Raw genomic sequence first — 20,485 nt, 5'->3', positions numbered from 1 at the left:
ATTAGTATTGTGAATCAAACATGACGTTAGTAATGATTCTCATTCACCCCCATCTGATGAGGTTTAAACTCTCAACCTCATATGAGAGTGTTGTGGTGCCACTGGGCTACAAGCCCGCGGCATCTCCAATGTTTTCGAATGCTAGTTAATCCTGTTGTCACTCAATCACCAACACAGCAGCTTACTCTAATAATATTTTTATTTATTTATTTATTTTTTTTTAAAAAAAATTCAAATAGAGGGCATTTTGTGTTATGAACTAGTGCCATTCTGTTTCTTGTGTTTATGCAATACTATGCCTTTTCTTTTTCTTTTTTTCTTAAATCTTTAGGATGAATTAATTCAACAAAATCAACAACTTAAGGTGGGATTTGTTACTTGTTTGTGAATTTAACTCCCTCAGGCTGAGGATAGTAAGCAGGACAAGATTTGAAGGTAAATATAATTCTATGCCTCAATGTGAACTTTCAAACTTTATTAAGTCACAAAAAGGTGTAGCCAGCTGAAAATTCAAAGCCAAACAACTTTTAACAACCAAGAATATTCAAACCTTTTATTTTTTATTTTTTATTTTTTAATTTATCATGAGGAATACAATCTTGTAATGGCTACCATTAAAAAAACAGAGGAAACTCGAGCCTTGCAACTCATTGGATAGCCAAAATGATAATAATAATATAAAGAGCATAACTCAATGATATGATTCTCAAAGAAAAAAGTCCAAACCAAATACGGTACTATAAAAATAAATAATAATTAAAAAAAAAAGATTAGAAGGGTATAATAATATCTCATTCTGAATAGTTCCTTCTTCGTCATTGAAAGCCAGCTAACCAAAAATTAAACAAACATGACAACAAGCTTGCCTTGATAAAAGAAAAATACTATGATACATAAGCTGTGTTTGGATCAATGATTTTTTTGAGGAAAAAAAAAAAAAAGAAACAATTGAATAAAATATAAGCTTGATCCACACATAGCCATGAAGTGGTAAGTTCAATGAAAAGGCAGTTATGAATTTGTAGAATATGATGATTTCAAGTTTACCTATAAAATCCATATTTTCCCCACATATTAGTGTAATCCCAATAAACAGGGATGGTGATATGGTGCGATCAGAAATACCATAAATTCATAAAATTATTTTAAGAAAATTAAAATTCATTATGAATTTTAAATTTATACCACACACTCACACTTTCACTTTGGAGGTAAATTTTTATGCTCCATAACATTTTTGATGGCACAATAGCAAGTTTTATCAGTCTTGTAGTTGTGTTTAGGTCACAAGAATAGGTCTCTCCAAAAAAAGTTTTTACAAAAAATAAAAAATAAAAAGAATAAAGTTTGGTTAGGATAAGAGTGGTGGAAAGTGAAGGAAAATGGGGAAAAAAAACATTTTTGGATCTATTCATGTTAAAAATATTTTTTATACAACTCCTATTATATGATGGTAACTAATTTTTAGTTTCTCTCAAAAAAAAAAAAAAAAACAAAACAAAAAAAAAAAAAAACAAAAGAAAATTTATGTATGTTCATAGAAGTGGTTATTTCACTTTTTATTATCTATTTCTTTGTAATCAAACAAACCTTATGTACGGGGTAAAATATCATTTGCTTTCCGTACTCCTAGAACTCAAGCTTCACGTAACGACGTCTGACCTGGAAACAGAGAAACAGTGAGCTGCCCGGCGGTGTGTTACCGGATAGACCCTCCGCCGATCAAGTTAGATCACTTGAGGAAGAAGAATATTGTTTTAGAGAGAGAGAGTCGTTCAGATGGCATACCTCCAACGTTCCCCTTCCTTCCTTTTTCTAGGCTGGCCATGCAGCCTCAGGGATTATGCGCGCACTACCTCTGTTGTCCTTCCCTAGACAAGTGGCAGTGCTCGCCTCTCACCACCATATGCTTGTAAAGGCCAAAACCTCCAAACAATATATGCAGAACTGCCAAGCGGTATTGACGCGTGTTTGGAGCGGGTTTCCCCTCCACCACATCATTGGTCCAGGTGACACACTCAATCGAGATATCATGACCAACCTATCCCTTGAAGAAACATAACTACGATCAATACGGCCGAGCTATAAGAAGTCGGTTCTTCCGGATTGACTGGCCGTGAGGCGCATCGGCCTTCGCCCCGGTCTAAATTCATTCTGGGCTATGCTTGGCGTTGTTCCGATCAGGAACACGAATGCCTAGCCGAACGCCTAGTTGAATCACAGCTCGGTCGGGAACACGCATGACCCCATGCTTCGGTCGACTGATCTAGCTCGGCCAGGTGCGATAGCCCGTGGAGCCGCTCTAACCGAGCAAAGGATGTGACTCGGCCACCTGCTATAACCCATGTTACCGTAGCTCGGCCGTACTTGTCCGGCGCAAATCTCCCTCTCAATTGCCCCTTAATCCCATCCGAGCTAAGCGTAATTGGGATTACCGCCATGACCGAGCTATCCTATTTGGTCGGTCTTCTGAATTGCGCCAGTAGTCTTGTCACCGGTCGTACAACCGTACTAACAGAACCATCTCTTCGCTGCCACGTGGCTTCGCTCCATTGGCTCCGTGCAGCCCCACAGCTGTCTCCCTCATGCGCAAAATTCAAACGGCTGCTGCCGTTTGGGTTTCCCACCCTGTTTATACACACACGAGGGGTCATTCGTGCCCTCACTGTTCATCTTCGTTTTCGAGCCCAAAACCCTAGCTCTCAAACCCGCCATCGCCATTCCTCAGGCTATTTTCGACTACCTTCGATCTTTCAGAAACAGTAGGCGAGCTCAAGGTGTGCTGATCTTGCCCAGGCATCTATCATTCGTAAGTTTCCCTGTCCCTCTTTGCGTTTTGCTCTCATTGTTCTTCGTGTTCTTCGTTCTTGTTTTTCATGTTTTTGTCTGGCACTGTTAGAATCCTATCAGTGCCCCCTCTTAGGGGCAATATTGGTACACCCTAGGAAAAACTGGAATCGAAGAAGCAGATGGGGCTCCTGTGCCCCTTGCTTCCCCAAGTTTTAAAGCACTAACTCCGTATTCGGGATGAACAGCCTGAAATCTGGGTAAGACCGAGCTAAAAAAATAATTTAGATCCATAGATAGAACTTCAGCCGAGCAAAAACTAGTTTGTGGCTTCTCGTTGAGGCTGCAACCGTGCTGGACATAGGGAATCAGAACCGAACTAGGAAGGCGAAACCGGCCAGATAGTCGAGCCGAGATAGGGGTCGGGCCAGTCAAACGCTCCAGAAACCTTTTACCGAGCTAGGAACTCCACATAGAAGCCGTGCAATTTATGCCGCGCTAACCCTTGGACTGATTTCTTAACAATGCAGAACAAACTAGGACCGACCAGGCCTGTTCTGCATTACTTCCGGTGAGGCTCAAAGTCCGAGCAAACACACAAAATTTTTCACCGAGATACGACCTAAGTCACCTCAATAAATAAAATCGGGATAGATGGGGAAATACCGGTTCATGGTGAGTTCTCCCGGGGCCCTTACTGAGTTCCGTAGAGAGTACAACATTCCAAACGATGTCCATATGGAGCTCGCCAACAAAGGAGACACCCCATGGGGCGAGCTAGACAAGTGTCCCTTCACGGTCGTGTCCATAATGGAAGGAGGACTACGCTTCCCGGTCCAGCCCCTGATCTGCGAGTTTTTGAGGCAGACCAGGCTTTGCCCGACCCAGGTTTCCAACAATACATACAAAATAATAAACGATGTGGCCGAGCTAAATAGATTGCTTGGCCTGAATCTCGGCCTCGCCGAGATATTTCACCAATATACCCTTAGCAAAAATAAAGGTGGGCTTTCCTGGTATCTGAAAGTCAGGAAAGGCCGAGCAAAGCTCATTGAAGGTAATCCGGACAAAGAAATCAACGACGACGATTTCCTATGGGTGTTCGGTCGTTATGAGGACACCGAGGCGCCCATACCGGGCTGGTACATTAGGAAATATTTTAGAAGTGCCAGTGAGTGGCTCGGTGAACCGTGTTATTTTCTTTCTGCATTGGTCTTCTTTTACCGATCTAACAGTTGTCTTCTTTTTGCAGATTATAAGCTCTTGGCAGAGGATTACTCCCGCGCTAACCAGGAAGCTATAAAGGTCGTGTTGCGCCATCCGGCCGAGGAGCGAGAGTCACCAAAACTGCTCGACTTTGAACCGACCTACCACTACACAGCACCGCGCAAGAGCAGGGTAACCGACTTTTTGAGTGCGCCTTCCCCAGAACCAGATCCAAACCTTCCACTGATCAAACTGGTCCCATTGACGGCCAAGCAAGAGATGGCCAAGATCCGAGCAATCAAATCGATGATCACCGGCGAGGCGAGCAACTCTTAGCCACTGGAGGCAGCCGAGGGGACTTCTTCCACGCCAGCCGCACAAGGGGAGGGTGCTGTATTGGCTCTGGCCAGTGAACAAGCTGTTGGCCGGTCGAAGAAGAGGTCGAGAAAGGATAAGACTGAACAGCACCTAGCGGATGAGGATTCAATCGAGCACGCTTCCACCGATTTGGGGGACCAGACCGAGCAACTGATCACCGGGCCATCCAAAAGGTCAAGTGCCCCCCCGATCTGGTCGCCCGAGTTATCATACAAAGGTCGGGCTGTCTCCACTGCATATTCAGTTTACGCGGACAAAGACTACTCTCTCGGTTTCAACATGACCAAGGGGCTACTCCTTCCCGCCGACATGAAGAAGCATGACGAGCTGTCCGACCTGAAGGTGCTCCGCTCGGCGGCGAAATTAATAGTGCTGGTAAGTTGACAGTCTCCTTTGTTCATCAAGTTTTTGCTCAGTTTTTCCATTCTGACAATCTTCACGTGCTTTTAGGCCGCGCAAAAGAATTACTTGGCCTACGAGCGAATGATCGCCGTGCAGCAAAGTCTGCGGGATGCAATTTCTGACAACAAGGCCAAGATGGCTGAGTTGACTAAGCTGAAGGCCGCGCAGGAGGCGGCAGAGGCCGAGTGCGATACACTAATCAGAAATTGGCCCGGGCTTAAGAAGACAAACAGAGGGTCGTTCAGCTGACAAAGGCTCGCTACCTCGCCGAGCTGCAAAAGCTTCGGGATGCCTACAAAGCCGAGAGGGACAAGACGGTAGACGATGCTGAAGACCGCGGGTATGCAGAGGGTGCAAGGACTTATGAGCTGCAAGTTCAAGCGACCAAGGACATCTTTTTCCAGTGCGGTTGAAAAGCTGCTGTGGAAAAAGTTAGCCTTGGTCAAGACGCCGAGATGTTCCAAAACCCGCCTGCTGCCTACATCCCGGCCTATATGTAGGGCTTGGCCCCACTTTTGTAACCTAACTTGCTTTATCAATGAAAATTCTACTTTTCGCCCGTAATGTGCAAATTTTCTTCGATTTCAAATGTAGACGCCAACTTTTAGCTCGGCTACAAAGTTTGCGGGCAAGCAAAATCAGCTTGGCCCTTACATGAATTGGGCAAAACACTGACCTATTCGTTGGGCGAGCAAAATCAGCTCGGCCAGTTGGAAGTTTGGCAAAACGCCAACATTTCACGCGACGAGCAAAGTTAGCTCATTTCATTTGGGTGAGCAAAATCAGCTCGGCCATTACAAGTTGGTTAGAATGCCAACTTTTTACACGGACGAGCAAAGTTAGCTTGGCCCTGAAAGAAAATGGACAAAGTGCCAACATTTTATTTGGGCGAGCAAAATCAGCTCGGTCCTTACAAGTTGGTCAGAATGCCAACTTTTTACACGGCGAGCAAAGTTAGCTCGGCCCTTAAGGAAGTTGGACAAAGCGCCAACATTTCGTTTGGGCGAGCAAAATCAGCTCGGCCCTTATAGGTTGGTCAAAGCACCAACTTTTTACATAGGCGAGCAAAGTCAGCTCGGCCCTTAAGGAAGTTGGACAAGGGCCAACATTTCGTTTGGGCAAGCAAAATCAGCTCGGCCCTTATAGGTTGGTCAAAGCCCCAACTTTTTACACGGGCAAGCAAAGTCAGCTCGGCCCTTAAGGAAGTTGGACAAGCGCCAACATTTCATTGTAGACGAGCAAAAATCAGCTCGGCCTTCATGCAATTTGGACAGAATACCAACTGTTTGTATGGCCTGTCTCTACACCGAGGAGAAAAAGTCAGTTTGGCTCAGTGTAAGTTGGCTTAGTGTAAGTTGGTCTTCTTGCCCCTAGTGTCTTCAGTGGCCCAATATCTCTATGATGTCATTATGCAGAAACTCATAATATAAAAAAAAGTGGGGCTATCTCTCATTATATACCAACGATTTACATCAAATGCCAAAAGGCTAAAGATTCAAAAGGCTAAGTAACAAAAACGATTACATTTCAAAAGTAAAAAATCCTAAAATTAGCTGCATTCCATGGTCTGGGGATAGCTTTTCCATCTAAGTCTTCCAAATGGTATGCCCCTTTGCCTGCCAGGCCAGTCACCTTATATGGCCCCTCCTAATTCGCACTAAGTTTCCCTTTGCCAGGGACTACCGTGTTGCACATCACCTTTCTTAAGATCCAGTCCCCAACCTTGAACAGCCTCGGATGCACGGCCTTGTTGTATTTCCTGGAGAGCTCTTGCTGATAGGCTGCTATATGGATCAAAGCTTGTTCCCTTCTTTCTTCGGCTAGGTCAAGTTCCAATGCCACTGCTTCATTGTTCAAGTCTGGCTCAAAACTTTCAGACCGGATGGTAGGCATACCAATTTCCAGTGGGATGACGGTCTCCATGCCATAGGCTAAGGCGAACGATATTTTCCCGGTAGAGCGTCTGGGCGTGGTACGGTATGCCCAGAGCACGTTGGGGAGTTCTTCAGCCCACTTCCCTTTGGCTTTTTCTAGCCGTTTCTTCAGCCTATCCAGGATGGTCTTGTTTGAGTCTTCTGCTTGACCATTTGACTGAAGGTAGGCCAATGTGGAGTTGTAGAACTCAATCTTTAACTCCTCGCAAAATCCGCGAAAAAGTTTACCATCAAATTGGGTGCCATTATCTGAGATGAGGGCCCTTAGTATACTAAAGCAAGTGACAACATTTTGCCAAATGAACTTCTTCACGTCTTTTTCCTTTATGGTCGCCAATGGCTCGGCCTCAACCCACTTGGTGAAGTAGTCGGTGGCAGCAATGAAGAACTTGCGGTTGCCCGGGGCTGCTGGGAGTGGTCCTACAATATCCAAACCCCAAAGTGCGAATGGCCAAGGACTTGTAAGGGGGAGCAGTTCTCTGGCCGGTTGGTGGATCTGGTGAGCAAATTTTTGGCATTTTTCACACCTACGAACGTATTTCTGTTTGTCCGCCTGCATGCATGGCCACCAGTAACCTTGGAAAATCGCTCGGTAAACCAGAGACCTGCCCCCAGTATGACTCCCACAGATGCCTTCATGAATCTCGTAGAAGAAAGCTTCAACCTTGTCGAGGTGGACGCACTTCAGATACGGCTCGGTAAAAGACTTCTTGTACAAGGCTCCGGATGAAGAGAGCCAAAACCGCTCTGATTTGGCCCGGATTTTGTTGGCGGTTCTTCTCTTCTGGAAAAATTCTATCTTTTAGGAAGGCGATGATGGGGTCCATCCAGGATGGTCCCAGGTCGGTGCAGAGTACCTCGGACACTTCTGGTTCCTATATGCTTGGCCGAGGTAGGAGTTCTATCATCAAAGGATTGGGGAAAGCTGTTTGCGTGGATGCAAGACCGGCCAACTCGTCAGTTGTGTTATTTTCTTCACGGTTGATTTGTTCTACTCTTATTGCGGCAAACTTCTTTATTTCTGCGCGCACCAGCGCCTGATACTTGGCCATTATTTCATCCCTGGCTTCATACTCTCCAAAGACCTGATTGACCACCAGCTTGGAGTCACTGAATACCATAAGAGCCGATGCTTTCATTCTTAATGCACTCCTCAGTCCGGCAAGGAGGGCCTCGTATTCCGCCTCGTTGTTGGACGCCGAGAAGCCGAGCGTAATTGTCTGCTCGTTAATAAGCCCGTCCGGGGAAGTTAGCACAATACCCAGCCCGGCGCCATGTCTGTTGGAGGCCTTATCAACGAAGAGCTTCCACATCTCGCCAATGAACAACTTCCAGCAATCGGATGGGTTTTGGGAGCTCCTCAACTCCAGGGTTCCGGTTGGTTCATTCTAGTCTTTCTCCATGCCTCGGTTAGGCTTGTCTTTCGATGAGTTATCCGACTTTTCTAATTCGGCTGCCATTTATCCTTCTTCCATTTGTGACCCAACACTTGTCTCTATTGCCTGTACCATGGGCCGTGCCAAATCTGCACTAGCCAAATCAACCGGGCAAACCGGATGCATTCCAGGGGCAAACTTCGCTATAAAGTCTGTAAGAGCCTGAGCCTTGATCGCGGTACGCGGTTGGAACTTGATGTCGTACTACCCCAATTCTACGGTCCATTTCAAAATTCTCCCTGTAAAGTCTGCCTTTTCAAAAAGCACCTTGAGTGGAAACTCAGTCAACACCACTATCGTGTGGGCATGAAAATAGTGTGCTAGTTTTCTAGAAGCCATCATCAGGGCCAGGGCTAATTTCTCTAGCGGCAGATATCTCGATTCAGCAGGGAGCAAGGTCTTGCTTACGTAAAAGATGGGAAGGTGCTGGGTGCCTTCAACATGGACCAAAATCGCGCTCACCGCATGTTGAGAGACCGCTAAGTAGAGATACAGTTCTTCGCCCGGCTGTGGTGTAACCAGGATAGAGGCTGAGGACAGGTATAATTTTAGATCAGCCAGCGCACGGTCACATTCGTCGTCCCAAAAGAACTTGGCCTTCAAAGTTTTGAAGAAGGGCTTGCAATGATCTGAGGACCAGCTTATAAATCTATTCAACATGACTGCCATCCCAGCGAGATGTTGCACGTCCTTCGTGGAGTTTGGTCACTCCAGCTCATGTATTGCCTTGATTTAGGATGGGTTGGCTTCAATCCCTCGGTTCGTGACCAGAAAACCCAAAAACTTTCCAATGCCGACTCCGAAGGTGCACTTGGAGGCATTCAAACGAAGCTTGTGATGTTTTAGTATAGCGAACATCTCTGCTAGGTCGGCGAGGTGTTGAGACTTTTCCTTGCTCTTTACCACTATATCATCTATGTAAGCCTCCATAGTGCGTCCCAGAAGGGGAGCGAACATCTTGGTTACCATCCTTTGAAAAGTTACCCCGACGTTTTTTAGTCCGAACGGCATGACTTTGTAACAATACAGGCCCCTCGGTGTGGTGAATGAAGTGATCTCTCGGTCTGGTTCATACATGGCTATCTGGTGGTAGTTGCGGTATGCATCCAGGAAGCTGAACCTCTGATGGCCAGCGGTCAAGTCCACCAGCTGGTCGATCCGTGGGAGAGGGAAGCTATCCTTTGGGCACGCACGGTTGACTGTTTTATAATCGACACACACCCGTCACTTGCTATTCTTTTTTGGAACCACCACCGTGTTGGATATCCATTGGGGTTATTGCACTTCTTCTATTGCCCCTGCTTCCAATAAGTTCTTGACTTCTTCTGCCACCACCTCGGTGTGGTGCAAGGCCGAGCGACGTGTCCTCTGGATGATCGGCCATGTATTAGGGAAGACATTCAACTGATAGAAAATGAAGCTAGGGTCGACGCCAGGCATATCGTAAGGCGTCCACGCAAAGGCTTCCATATTGGAAATCAGAAAGTCAACGTACTCATGTCACTCGGCGCTAGACAAGGATGAGCCCAAAAGAAAGAACTTGTTAGGGTCATCTCATCTATGCGCACCTCCACCAAATCTTCAACTGATTTCTCTTCGGCCTTTCTCCCTACGTCTTCCAAGACCTCATTTCCCTCCGGTCCCTCTATCATTTGAACAAGCCCTTTGGCGGCTCGGCTGCCGTTCACCGCAACAAAACACTGTTTCGCCATCACCTGGTCTCCCCGAACCTCTTCTATTTACCCGGTTGGCACCGGGAAGCGCAGAACCTGATGGTAGGTTGATGCTACGGCTTGCATGGCGTGCAACCAGCCCCTGTCCAAGATTAAGTTGTAGGTGGATGGGACCTTGAGCACCCAGAATTCTACTTGCTTTATGACCGAACCCGCCTTGACTGGCAAAATGATCTTTCCCACCGGCCACTCTGGCTGAGATTTAAAGCCAACGAAAGGAGACATCGCAGGGGCCAAGTCCTTGTCGTCCAACTTCATTTGCTTGAACGCATCGTAATACATGATTTTGACTGAACTCCCCTGGTCAATCAAGATCCTTTTGATGTCAAAGTCCTTGACGCGAAGAGTCACTACTAGGGCGTCATTGTGGGGCATCTGAATTCTCTCCAAGTCTTTACTGGAAAATGTGAGGATATCTTTCTCTTCGGACTTTCCTTTCTTCACAGCGGGCTGAACGAAAAGCGTTTCCCTCATATGCTCGGCTTTCTTAATCATCCCTCTTAGCTCGCAGACCCTTGCCGGTTCAATGATGCTATGGATGACATTGATTACGCCTTGGGGCGCTACCTCTAGGGTGGCCAGGCCGTTTGGCTCGGTTTGCCCCGGCGGGGCGACTTTCATACCCCCATCTATGTACTGGTCCAAATGTCCCGCCGCCACCAGCTCCTCCAAATGTTGTTTGAGCGGCAAGCAATCCTCCATTCGGTGCCCCCATTCCTCATGAAAGGTGCAGCGATACCTTGAGTTGAAGCCTCGCTGTGCATTCCCCAACTTTGCCGGCCAGCGGACGAAGGGCTCATCTCGAATTTCACTCAGGATGCGGTAAATAGGGATCTTAAAGACCGTGGTGATACCAGTTCACGCTTTCAATTTCCTCTTGGTGTCTTCCTCTTCATCACGGGGAGCATTAGCTCGGTCGTTTCTGCGGCCTTTGTTTCTATCATCGCGGTTTGAGTTACGATGTTGATCTTTTGACCGGTCGTTTGGGCGGTTGTCCTCCTGCCCGACCGAGTGAACCTTCCCCGCCACTCTTCTATCCGCCGCGACCAGATTAGCCTTCTCGATCGCGGAGGCGGCATCATCCTCCACACAGATGTGTTCATTGATCCGTTACATCAAGGATTCCATAGTTGTGGGCTGGTGCATTGTAAGCGAATCTCGCAGCCTATGACCGACTAGGAAACCTCGCTTGTATTGAGTAATCGCCAGATTGGTGGGGCAGTCGAGGATCTCATTGTAAGTTTTCCAGTACTTCGCATTATACGCCTTCAATGAACCTCCAGACTCTATCTTGACGCCCAGGAGATGGTCGACCTCCTTTGGTGTTCGAGTGTTGGTTTTGAATCTGGTGACGAAGGCCTCCGCTAATTGCTGCCACCCCTCGATACTCCCCTTCGGGAGCCTTTCGAACCATTTCAAGCCCAATTCTCCCAAGCTTGCCGGGAATATGAGGCACATCAAGGCGTCATTGAGCCGATGTCCAGCCATTACTTGCCGGTAATGACTCACGTGCATGTACGGATCCGTCTTGCCATCGTACAAGGTGAACTTAGACTGGTGGAATCCGATAAGGAGTGGTGTACTCTCGATTTCTGGAGACAGCGGCGTAGCTGTAAGTCTCACCAGCTCTTTGTCTACAAGCGTTGGGGCCACCATTCTGGGCGCTGGCATTGCCACTTCCTCACTACACCGGATTTGGGAACTTAGCCTCTGCAACGCCGATAATCTCTGAGTCTCTTTACGGCGTGCCCTCTCCTCCAACATATTCCTCAGGTCTCTGGAACGGGCGGAAAAAGAGTATCGCGACGTCGACGATGGGCGCGAGGGACGGTAGGTGCTGTCGCGAGTAAGAGATTTGCCCTCTTGTGGGTTGGAGTCCCCAACCCTATAGCTCTTGGTGATAGAGAGAGAATGCGTCCTTTCTTGGCGGCGACTGCTAAAACGAGGAGACGGGGTGCGCTCACTAAGGTTGTCCTCTCCAGCAACACCCTTTCCCTTGATCTGGCGCTTCAGCACCTCCATTTCAGCCACCATCTTGCGAATGAGGGCGTCCTGATCTTTGAGTTTGTGCTCCAGGTGCTGTGCATGCAAATCCTCCCGCCGACGACGGCCCTCTGGACTCTTCGAGCGATCAGTACTCCTTGCGCATTTGTCTCGCGCACATCTCGAAGAGGTCTCTAGGCCCGCCATGGCTGGAATGTTTGGGGGGCTTTCTCTCTGACGAACAGATTCTGGTGGGACAGCATCGACGACGGACAGTGGAGTTTCGTCGTTGTTAGCCATGGAAACCGTCGAAAAAGCTTAAAGAGCAAGGTTTGTGTATCAAACTCTTCCCACAGATGGCGCCAATTATACGGGGGTGAAATATCCTTTGCTTTCCGTACTCCTAGAACTCAAGCTTCACGTAACGACGTCTGACCTGGAAACAGAGAAATGGTGAGCTGCCCGACGGTGTGTCGCCGGATAAACCCTCCGACGATCAAGTCAAATCACTTGAGGAAGAAGAATACTGTTTTAGAGAGAGAGTCATTCAGATGGCATACCTCCAACTTTCCCGTTCCTTCATTTTTCTAGGCTGGCCATGTAGCCTCAAGGATTATGCGCGCACTACCTCTGTTGTCCTTCCCTAGACAGGTGGCAGTGCTCGCTTCTTACCACCATACGCGTGTAAAGACCAAAACTTCCAAACGATATATGCAGAATTGCCAAGCAGTATTGACGCGTGCTTGGAGCGGGTTTCCCCTCCACCACATCATTGGTCCAGGTGGCACACTCAACCAGGATATCATGACCGACCTATCCTTTGGAGAAACACAACTACGATCAATACGGCCGAGTTGTAAGAAGTCGGTTCTTCGAGATTGACTGGCCGTGAGGCGCACCGGCCTTCGCCCCGGTCTAAATTCATTCCGGGCTATGCTTGGCGCGGTTCCGATCAGGAACACGAATGCCTAGCCGAACGCCTAGCCGAATCACAGCTCGGTCGGGAACACGCATGACCCCATGCTCCGATCGACTAATCTAGCTCGGCCCGGCGCTGTGACAACCCTCACCACTGATTAGTGCTAATCTACGATTAAGCATGTTAACTGACTGATTGATTGAAATTCTGAGCTAATTGATTGAGTGTGTTAGTTTAAATGCATGTCTATCTGTTTGATTGCTAAATTATATGTTCATGTATTATGTTTAAATTGCAAATTGAAGGCCTTATCGGCGGCCGAATCTGAAATTGACTAGTGTTTTGTGCTAGTTAGAATTTATGTGATTTTATGGTATATTTAATTGAAATGTGATTTGGTATGATTAAATTGGATTAAATAGTGTTAAATCACATAAGTTAGACTTATTTACCCTTTTGCCACTTAGTGGCCTATCTCTACAACACTTTGAGACTTGATTTTATATCATTTCATCAGCCCATTTCTTGAGCACAACCGACTAGAGAGAGAGAGATAGGAGAAATTGAGTTCATCTAGGCATTTAGCGTAGAGACTTGAAGATATTGAAGGTTAATTGCATGATTGAGCCTCTAGACTTGAAATTTAGGAACCTAGGTAAGGATTTCATCCTTTTAATTGTGAAATCAAGTTAGTTCTTGCATGGTTCTTGGAAGATTAGAGTTTTAAAGCCAAGAATTGGCTTAATATGTTGAATTGAGTAGGAATTCTTGCATGCATGTGCATATCATGAAGTTTGAGGTTGTTTTCATAGAAATTCTTGCATGCATGTCCACATTTTTGTTATAGTCCATGAACTCACCATGTTTTGAAGTTAAATCTTGCATTTGATCTTGTTTTAGAACATTGGAGTTTCAAGGAACCCATGCATGTGTTGAATTTGCATTGTTCTTCATGTTCTTGAAGTTTATTTGAAAATTGTGTTTAATTGAACTACCTTTGGGCTTTGATTTCTCAAATTGATCTTTGAAACATGTCATATTATGAGTTTGCAAGTGTTTTTCAGAAAATTAGCCCAAGATGATCGAATTTGATGCTTTAAAGTTGAGTTTTGAGCTTGAGATTCAAATCTGGAAATTCTAGATTTTGGACCCACGGTCGAACGAGGAACTCCACGCTCGAGCGTAAACTCTGAATACATGTAGTCCGCTCGAGCGTAGAAAGTGACGCTCGAGCGTGAAATGCATCTATCCAGTACTTTGCATGTGTTTACAATCCGCTTGAGAGAGGACTTGTGTCTCACGCTCGAGCGTGGATCGAGCGCCCGTCGAGCGTGATTTTTGTGCATCCAGTATTTTTACTGTAGCTTACAGTCTGCTCAAGCGACGAAAGTTACGCTCGAGTGGAGCTCCTTTGTCTGCATGTCCGCTCAAGCGTAGAAAGCCACGCTCGAACGAGATCCCTGTTTTCTAAAAATTTTGAAAAGTGTTTAAAAGTGCATCTTTGCATCCTCATTCCATCCTAGGCATTCTTAGGCCTAGTTTAAGACATCTTAATGAGGATATTGATGTAGAACCACATCGAGGCAAATTAGGGATTAAGTTATTATTTTTCCAACTGTGTAGCTTAGTGTGTGTTCATTCTGTAACTGTAGGGTTGGCATCCGAGGACGCTCTAGCTGCTTATAGCCCAGTGCTCTGTGAGTAACAACGTTGTAAAGATATGTTCAATTGAGATTATTTTCTGAACAAATGATTGTGCTGCTTTATGAAATGACACTGTTTACTAAATGAATGTTTGTCCTATTTGTGAACTGTATTTGTGGCATCCATAGCAATTTATTGTTACTGAACTGTTACTGTTACTGTTACAGAGATCTCTGTCGGTTCCCATGTTTAGAACCACTACTGTTTACTGATATGATGGCCATCATTGACTGCTCGGTCTGTTAAGACCTACTGTACTGTTTTGCTATTGGATGTACCACATATGACTATTATAGTTTCTGAATGACTGTTATGGCATGAATTATGAGCCACAAATTGAATGACTGATATACTGATAAATGACTGTTTTCAATACTGAAAGGACATTCATTCTTAACATCTTTACGCATATGTTATTCACTGGGCTTTAGCTTACTGTTTATATATATATGTAGGTGTTCAGGCACCGAACCGAAGTTAGGAGCGTCGGATTAGCTCTTGTTTTGTCAAGCCAACCAACGTGCCTCACTGAGAGGTTCCAAGTCTTTCAAACTAGGCCTTTTTGGGGTGTTTTAGATTTCTCCCTTTCTATTTCTGTTTTGTATAGACTGTATAGACTATTGCTGTACTGTTTGGTAGGGATTTGGTCCCTAATTGAATACCTGTATATGATGTATGTACATACTGTTATGGTTTGAATGTGTATATGTTTGAAAAGTTTTTTGCATACAGACTGTCACAGCTCATTGGATATCTTTTAATTACTGTTTTGGCTTCTGTCAGTCCCTGTACTCTGTATTATTGTTATTACTATTAAGTAGGCCTTTGGTAATCACGGATTACTGGCCGATTATGGTGCTAAACCCATAGAAGTGGGTTTGAGTCGTGACAGGTGCGACGGCCCGTGGAGCCACTCCAACCGAGCAAACGATGTGACTCGGCCACCCGCTATAACCCGCGTTACCATAGCTCGGCCATACTTGTCCGGCGCAAATCTCCCTCTCACCTTACATTTTTTTTGGGAATGAACTTAAGGCAACCAAACAAAACCCAATTTCCCCTACAATCATGGGGAAAAAAATACAATCATGAGCCGAAAGTCACCTCCAAGTCAAGTTAGTCAACAGTTTGTCGAATTTCAGCCATCAAAACCAAAATTTTGAGGTATTTTGGGGGCAAGGAATAAGAAATCAATCGTCACCATGTAAAAGATAATGTAGAATAAAATAATTTGGGAGAGAGAGAGAAAAAAAAATGGTAGGTGAAGAGAGAAAAAGATGTAGAAGGTAAACCAGGGGCTTGTAGAATAAATTATTTTGGGACTACTTACCCAAAAAAATAAAAAATAAAAAATATTTTGGGAGAGAAAAAAAAAATATATTTGGTGGAGAGAGAGATGTGGAAAGGTGAACCAGGGGGTTCTTTTGGGAGAAAATTATTGAAGGTTGTTGGACAATTGCTCCACATTAATCTACAATGTCTTAAAATCATCAAATAACTTCTTTCTTTTTTAAATACATAATCTTTTGTCTCCAAATTTCTTTGTTCATTGTCTTAACATATTTTCAAGCAAGAAATCTTGTCTCTCAAAAGTATCATATGATTCTATAGCTAAAAATGCATTGAAATAGAGGCTGAAAATGCATTGAAATGGAGGGATTAAATAATTTAGGATTAAAATGTTTAATATATAAATGATACACTATCATGGTCTATTGAGCTCTCTCATAAAAATATAGAAAAATGTTTTAAAAATCTAAAAGAAGAGCTCTAAAACAGTATTAATTCACCTTTTTTTTTCTTGTGTTTTGTCTTTTTCCTTTTTTTTTTTTTGGGGGGGGGGTTCTATCTCATGTCTCTATGAGGAGGTTCAATACACTAGGCTCGTGTACCCGTTACACAACATACAACATATACCCGTTTGGAATTCTAGCATTTTTAGGAAGTTCTCATAAATGATTCAGAGTGAATCATTTATGTGTGGCATATCTACGAGTCTCATTTCTCTACGAGAGAATCCAATACACTACATTAGTATATTTTTGTACAAATTATTATATATTCTCGAAGTAACCATATAATACTATTTACAGAAATATTTTTAGCTAATAAAAAATTACAACACACGAGATAAAATCATGCTTTACCTTCTAATTATCAAACAAATGTAAAGTCCGCATATATCACCTAAAAATGTTTCACTATATAATTAACTTAGAATATCATTTAAACAATATTACATAACACTTCAAAACTATTGAATAATTATTAGTCCAATAATGATAGAGACTACTAATTTTGGAACTCTAAAAAGACCACTAAGGACATGCCACTCAATAAAAAAAGAAAAAAAATACAATACTAAAACCAAAATATCAAATCATTTATACTGAAACCCACTACCACATCATTAACAATAGCACTAATTAGTGCCATCACTCATTCTCCTTATTAGTCGCACAAAATATCCTTTTGTATCTTGCCATTTAGACTCAAAAGTGATTCAAGTGAAAGTGCGAATGGGCATAGGGAGGCTATGATTTTGTGACAAAACATAGCACAAATCCAGAGAAGGAAAATAAATAAATAAATAAAAATAATAAAACCATTAAAAAGGGTAACAGTAAAGACTCCACTTTTCACTTTTGTGAAACACAATACCCAAAAGCCAGCAAAATTTTGGACTTTTATTATTCTCACTCTCCACATTAAAATTCACCCAATCCCCTTCCAATCACTGATATGTAACCCTTTGATTCTGTGCAATTACTCCACAAGAGAGAGAGAGAGAGAGAAAGAGAGAGCAAAGCATGGAGGTGGGTGAGTTGCAGAGACAGTTTGTTGAGTACACAGCATCATTGTTTGGTGAGGTAATGAAAAAAGAGAGCATGCAAATCAATGAATATATAGCATATGGGTTTTGTTTTGTTTTTGTTGTTTTGGGTTGTTTTTGTTTCATGTTTGGTTTTTTGCTTTTTGTTGTTGTTTTTGTTTTTGTTCTGTTTTTTGAAGGGGTTCCTGGATAGTCAGTTCACACAGCTCCAACAACTGCAAGATGAGAGTAACCCTGATTTTGTGGTTGAAGTTGTCTCTCTCTTCTTTGAAGATTCTGAAAGGTTTCTCAATGATCTCACCAGAGCTCTGTGAGGACCCTAAACACCCCCCCTCTAAAGTTTTGTGCAACAAGTATATCAAAGTGGTACACCTGACTCACAAAGAAATGGGACCTGAGAATCACCGATTATGATCCTCTCCTTTACGACATTGAAATGAAAATCTTCATTTCAATACATGATGTTGCAACACATTATGAAAATTTAAAATTCAAAAGTTTTAAATTGTCACATAAAAATGTCTCTACATGACTCCTTATATCATTATCTGTCTCATACTTTTCTCTACATCATTGTCTGTTTTATACTATTTTAGTCAGTGATTTCGATAACATGATAATATATGATGGATATGAGACAGATGATCTATGCTCTTTAAATATATCAACGAACATGGATTCCATCTCTTTGTGAGAGAGTCGGATACACCATGTTATATCCGTTACACAAAATATCGCTCCTCTCTCCTCTAAGACTTGTTCCAAAGTTCTTGGGATTACCCTCTCTCTACCTATTTTGCACAGAGAACAGAAGTGTGTAGACTTCAAAAAGGTTGATACCCATGTTCACCAGTTCAAGGGCAGCAGTTCCAGGTACATACATACATACATACATACATATACACACAACACTATTGAGTACATGAGTTCAATCAAGAACTTCTTTTAGGCATTTGCAATTTGTTTAGATAAGCTCAAAACATATCATTCTTCTCTAACATTATTAAAAGAAAAAAAAAATTTTAAAGCAAATAGTTTGTACAGAATATACCTCTGGAATGTTGTATCAATGGCAGTTTTCAATTTATGAGGATAAGGAAAATACTATGGACTCCAAATAAATTATTAAATTTTTTACTAAATCTCTTGGGACAGGTAAAAAAATTTGGTAATTTATTTGGGTTCCTAGCATAATAACTCTGAAGATAATGATAGCTGTTTTGATTAGAAATGAATCATTTCGTATAAAAAATTTGTACAGTTTGTATGTCATTTCTCTTGCTAAATTCTCTAACATTGTTAATAGTGACGTTAACTTTCTAAAACACTCAGAGCACCCAAAAAAAATTCTTTGAAAAAAACACAACCAACCCTAATAAGCTGCATTAAGCAGCACTGCAGTGAAAAAATGAGGAAAAAGATTTGTGTTTTGTTGATGTTCTTTTACTTCATTATGTTTTCTTACGAGAATAATATGATTTGTGCAACAGCATAGGTGCACAGAGGGTAAAAAATGCCTGCATTTCCTTTCGCAATTTTTGTGAGGAACAAAACATCGAAGCGTAAGTATTGTTATCATTCTTCTCTTTTTCTTTTACTCAACTCGATATTGAAGATTTTGTTTGGGTTCTTGTTTTTCAAAATTTATCATGTTTAAATCAATTTAACAAATTGGAATTAGAGAAGTACTTAAAAAGGAACTAAGGCTTGGAAACTTTCAATTTTTTTACTAGGTGTTGGAGATGTCTACAACATGTGAAACAAGAGTATTTGCTTGTGAAAAACAAGCTTGAAACTTTATTCAGGGTAAGTACATTAAAGCCTTTGTCTTGAAACATGTTTTGGAACTGTCTCTTCTACATTTACTGAAACAACCTCTTCGCGTGTGGGGTTAAGATCAGTGGCGAAGCCACTATGTAACCAGGAGATGCACATACCCCTCAACTTTTAAATATTTACTTTTTATCCTAAGATTTTAAAAAAAAAAATTTATTTTATTTTTTCCCTCTAAAATTATATATATAGCCTATTGAAATTTTTTCCATTCTTCTTCTAACAAACTCGACAAAACATTAACTAGAACAAGAATATAGTTTCACTTCTTATTTGTTTCACAAATGAATCTAAGAAAGCATTGTATGTTATTATTATTTTTCATTTTTATCTTCATTTCTTATTGGTTAAGAGTTTTATAAATTTGAATGTTACAACAGTTTTATTGTAGTAATATTGAAATTATTCTGAAATATTGATAATTGATTTTTGTACCAAACAAAATCAAATCAAGTCTTGTGTCCCAAACTTACCTAACGTAATAATTTTTCTTAGTTAAGGTTACATATATTTGACCATTTTCAAATCCTACAGTAGCATAAGTCTCGTGTACTAGATTGTCCTGTATTCTTTTCAACATTTGTTATTAAATTTTCAAAATTAAAAGTTTCCCTTTTTTCTATTTGTAGCTGGAGCAAGTAATTTTGGCTACCGGAGGGTCAATTCCTCTGATGGAATGAGTGGTCTCAAGGTTAATTAGGGCAATTTACATACATGCAAAGTGAGTAAGGAGATTGTTGCCATGAAGCTTTTCTTGTGAGTTTATGTTGACTTCCACTTAATGTAAAGACTCTATAAACTACTGATTCCTAAATTCGAGTTTTACTACTACCATATGCAGTTTTTCCTTAATTCTCCGAATTGTAAAAAAAAAAAATATAAAAAAAAAATGTGATTTTGATTCTTTGGGCGAACTTCACTTTACCTCTTATGGTTTGACCCATGTGCAGATAAACTATTATCATTTATTCTATGTTTCATTAGGGAATTTAGGGAGGGATTTGGAAAGGGAAGAGGAAAAGGTGTGTGAAATTAGGTGAAATATAAGTATGTTTTATTCACATTTCACCAACCTTTTCCATTTTCCTTTCCAAATCTCTCCTTAAATCCCCCAACCAAACACATCATTAGAAATAACCACATAATCCTCATATGATTTGTAGACCAAAGTGCACCATCCACTTTTTCATCCAAAGTTGACTGTGAAGTTCACACGCCTATGAAGGGAGCTTCTACTTGCACACACCACTTCCTCTCCATACACATCCTTCTTAGTTCAAAAATAAAAATAAAAATAAAAATAAAAATTTTACTCATTACACACTATTATTCCAATT

The 20,485-nt window shown here is 42.5% G+C and overlaps 2 protein-coding genes across 3 annotated transcripts; one reads left to right on the top strand and one right to left on the bottom strand.

The window, feature by feature from the left end:
- Window positions 1-9,882: 9,882 nt before the first annotated feature.
- On the bottom strand, window positions 9,883-10,578 carry LOC114278232 (uncharacterized). Its single transcript, XM_028220245.2, has one exon. It carries the CDS (start codon window positions 10,576-10,578, stop codon window positions 9,883-9,885), a length of 696 nt encoding a protein of 231 aa, XP_028076046.2.
- Window positions 10,579-16,966: 6,388 nt separating this feature from the next.
- LOC114278265 (histidine-containing phosphotransfer protein 1) lies at window positions 16,967-19,982 on the top strand. 2 transcript variants are annotated; one of them, XM_028220288.2, is made up of 6 exons: window positions 16,967-17,352; window positions 17,495-17,625; window positions 18,120-18,188; window positions 18,806-18,877; window positions 19,049-19,121; window positions 19,778-19,982. In XM_028220288.2, exons 1-6 carry the CDS (start codon window positions 17,293-17,295, stop codon window positions 19,826-19,828), a joined length of 456 nt encoding a protein of 151 aa, XP_028076089.2. In that variant the 5' UTR covers window positions 16,967-17,292; the 3' UTR covers window positions 19,829-19,982. The 2 variants fall into 2 exon arrangements, with proteins under 2 accessions (XP_028076089.2, XP_028076088.2); XM_028220287.2 differs by lacking the exon at window positions 16,967-17,352 and having other exon boundaries at window positions 17,372-17,625.
- The last annotated feature ends 503 nt before the right edge of the window (window positions 19,983-20,485 follow it).

Source organism: Camellia sinensis, chromosome 7, assembly GCF_055761805.1.
Source record: "Camellia sinensis isolate YWXY chromosome 7, ASM5576180v1, whole genome shotgun sequence".
In the NCBI taxonomy this organism is placed as follows: domain Eukaryota; kingdom Viridiplantae; phylum Streptophyta; class Magnoliopsida; order Ericales; family Theaceae; genus Camellia; species Camellia sinensis.
The sequence above is the reverse complement of the archived record's forward strand: the minus strand, read 5'-3'. Positions and strand labels throughout refer to the sequence as shown.

Bases quoted from the DNA above. Each gene is read 5' to 3' on its own strand.
- LOC114278232 (XM_028220245.2), bottom strand. From the start codon at position 10,578: ATGGAGGATTGCTTGCCGCTCAAACAACATTTGGAGGAGCTGGTGGCG.
- LOC114278265 (XM_028220287.2), top strand. From the start codon at position 17,396: ATGGGTTTTGTTTTGTTTTTGTTGTTTTGGGTTGTTTTTGTTTCATGT. The intron at 17,626-18,119 runs GTGAGGACCCTA...TATTTTGCACAG, and splicing joins AATGATCTCACCAGAGCTCT to AGAACAGAAGTGTGTAGACT. The intron at 18,189-18,805 runs GTACATACATAC...TTTGTGCAACAG, and splicing joins TTCAAGGGCAGCAGTTCCAG to CATAGGTGCACAGAGGGTAA.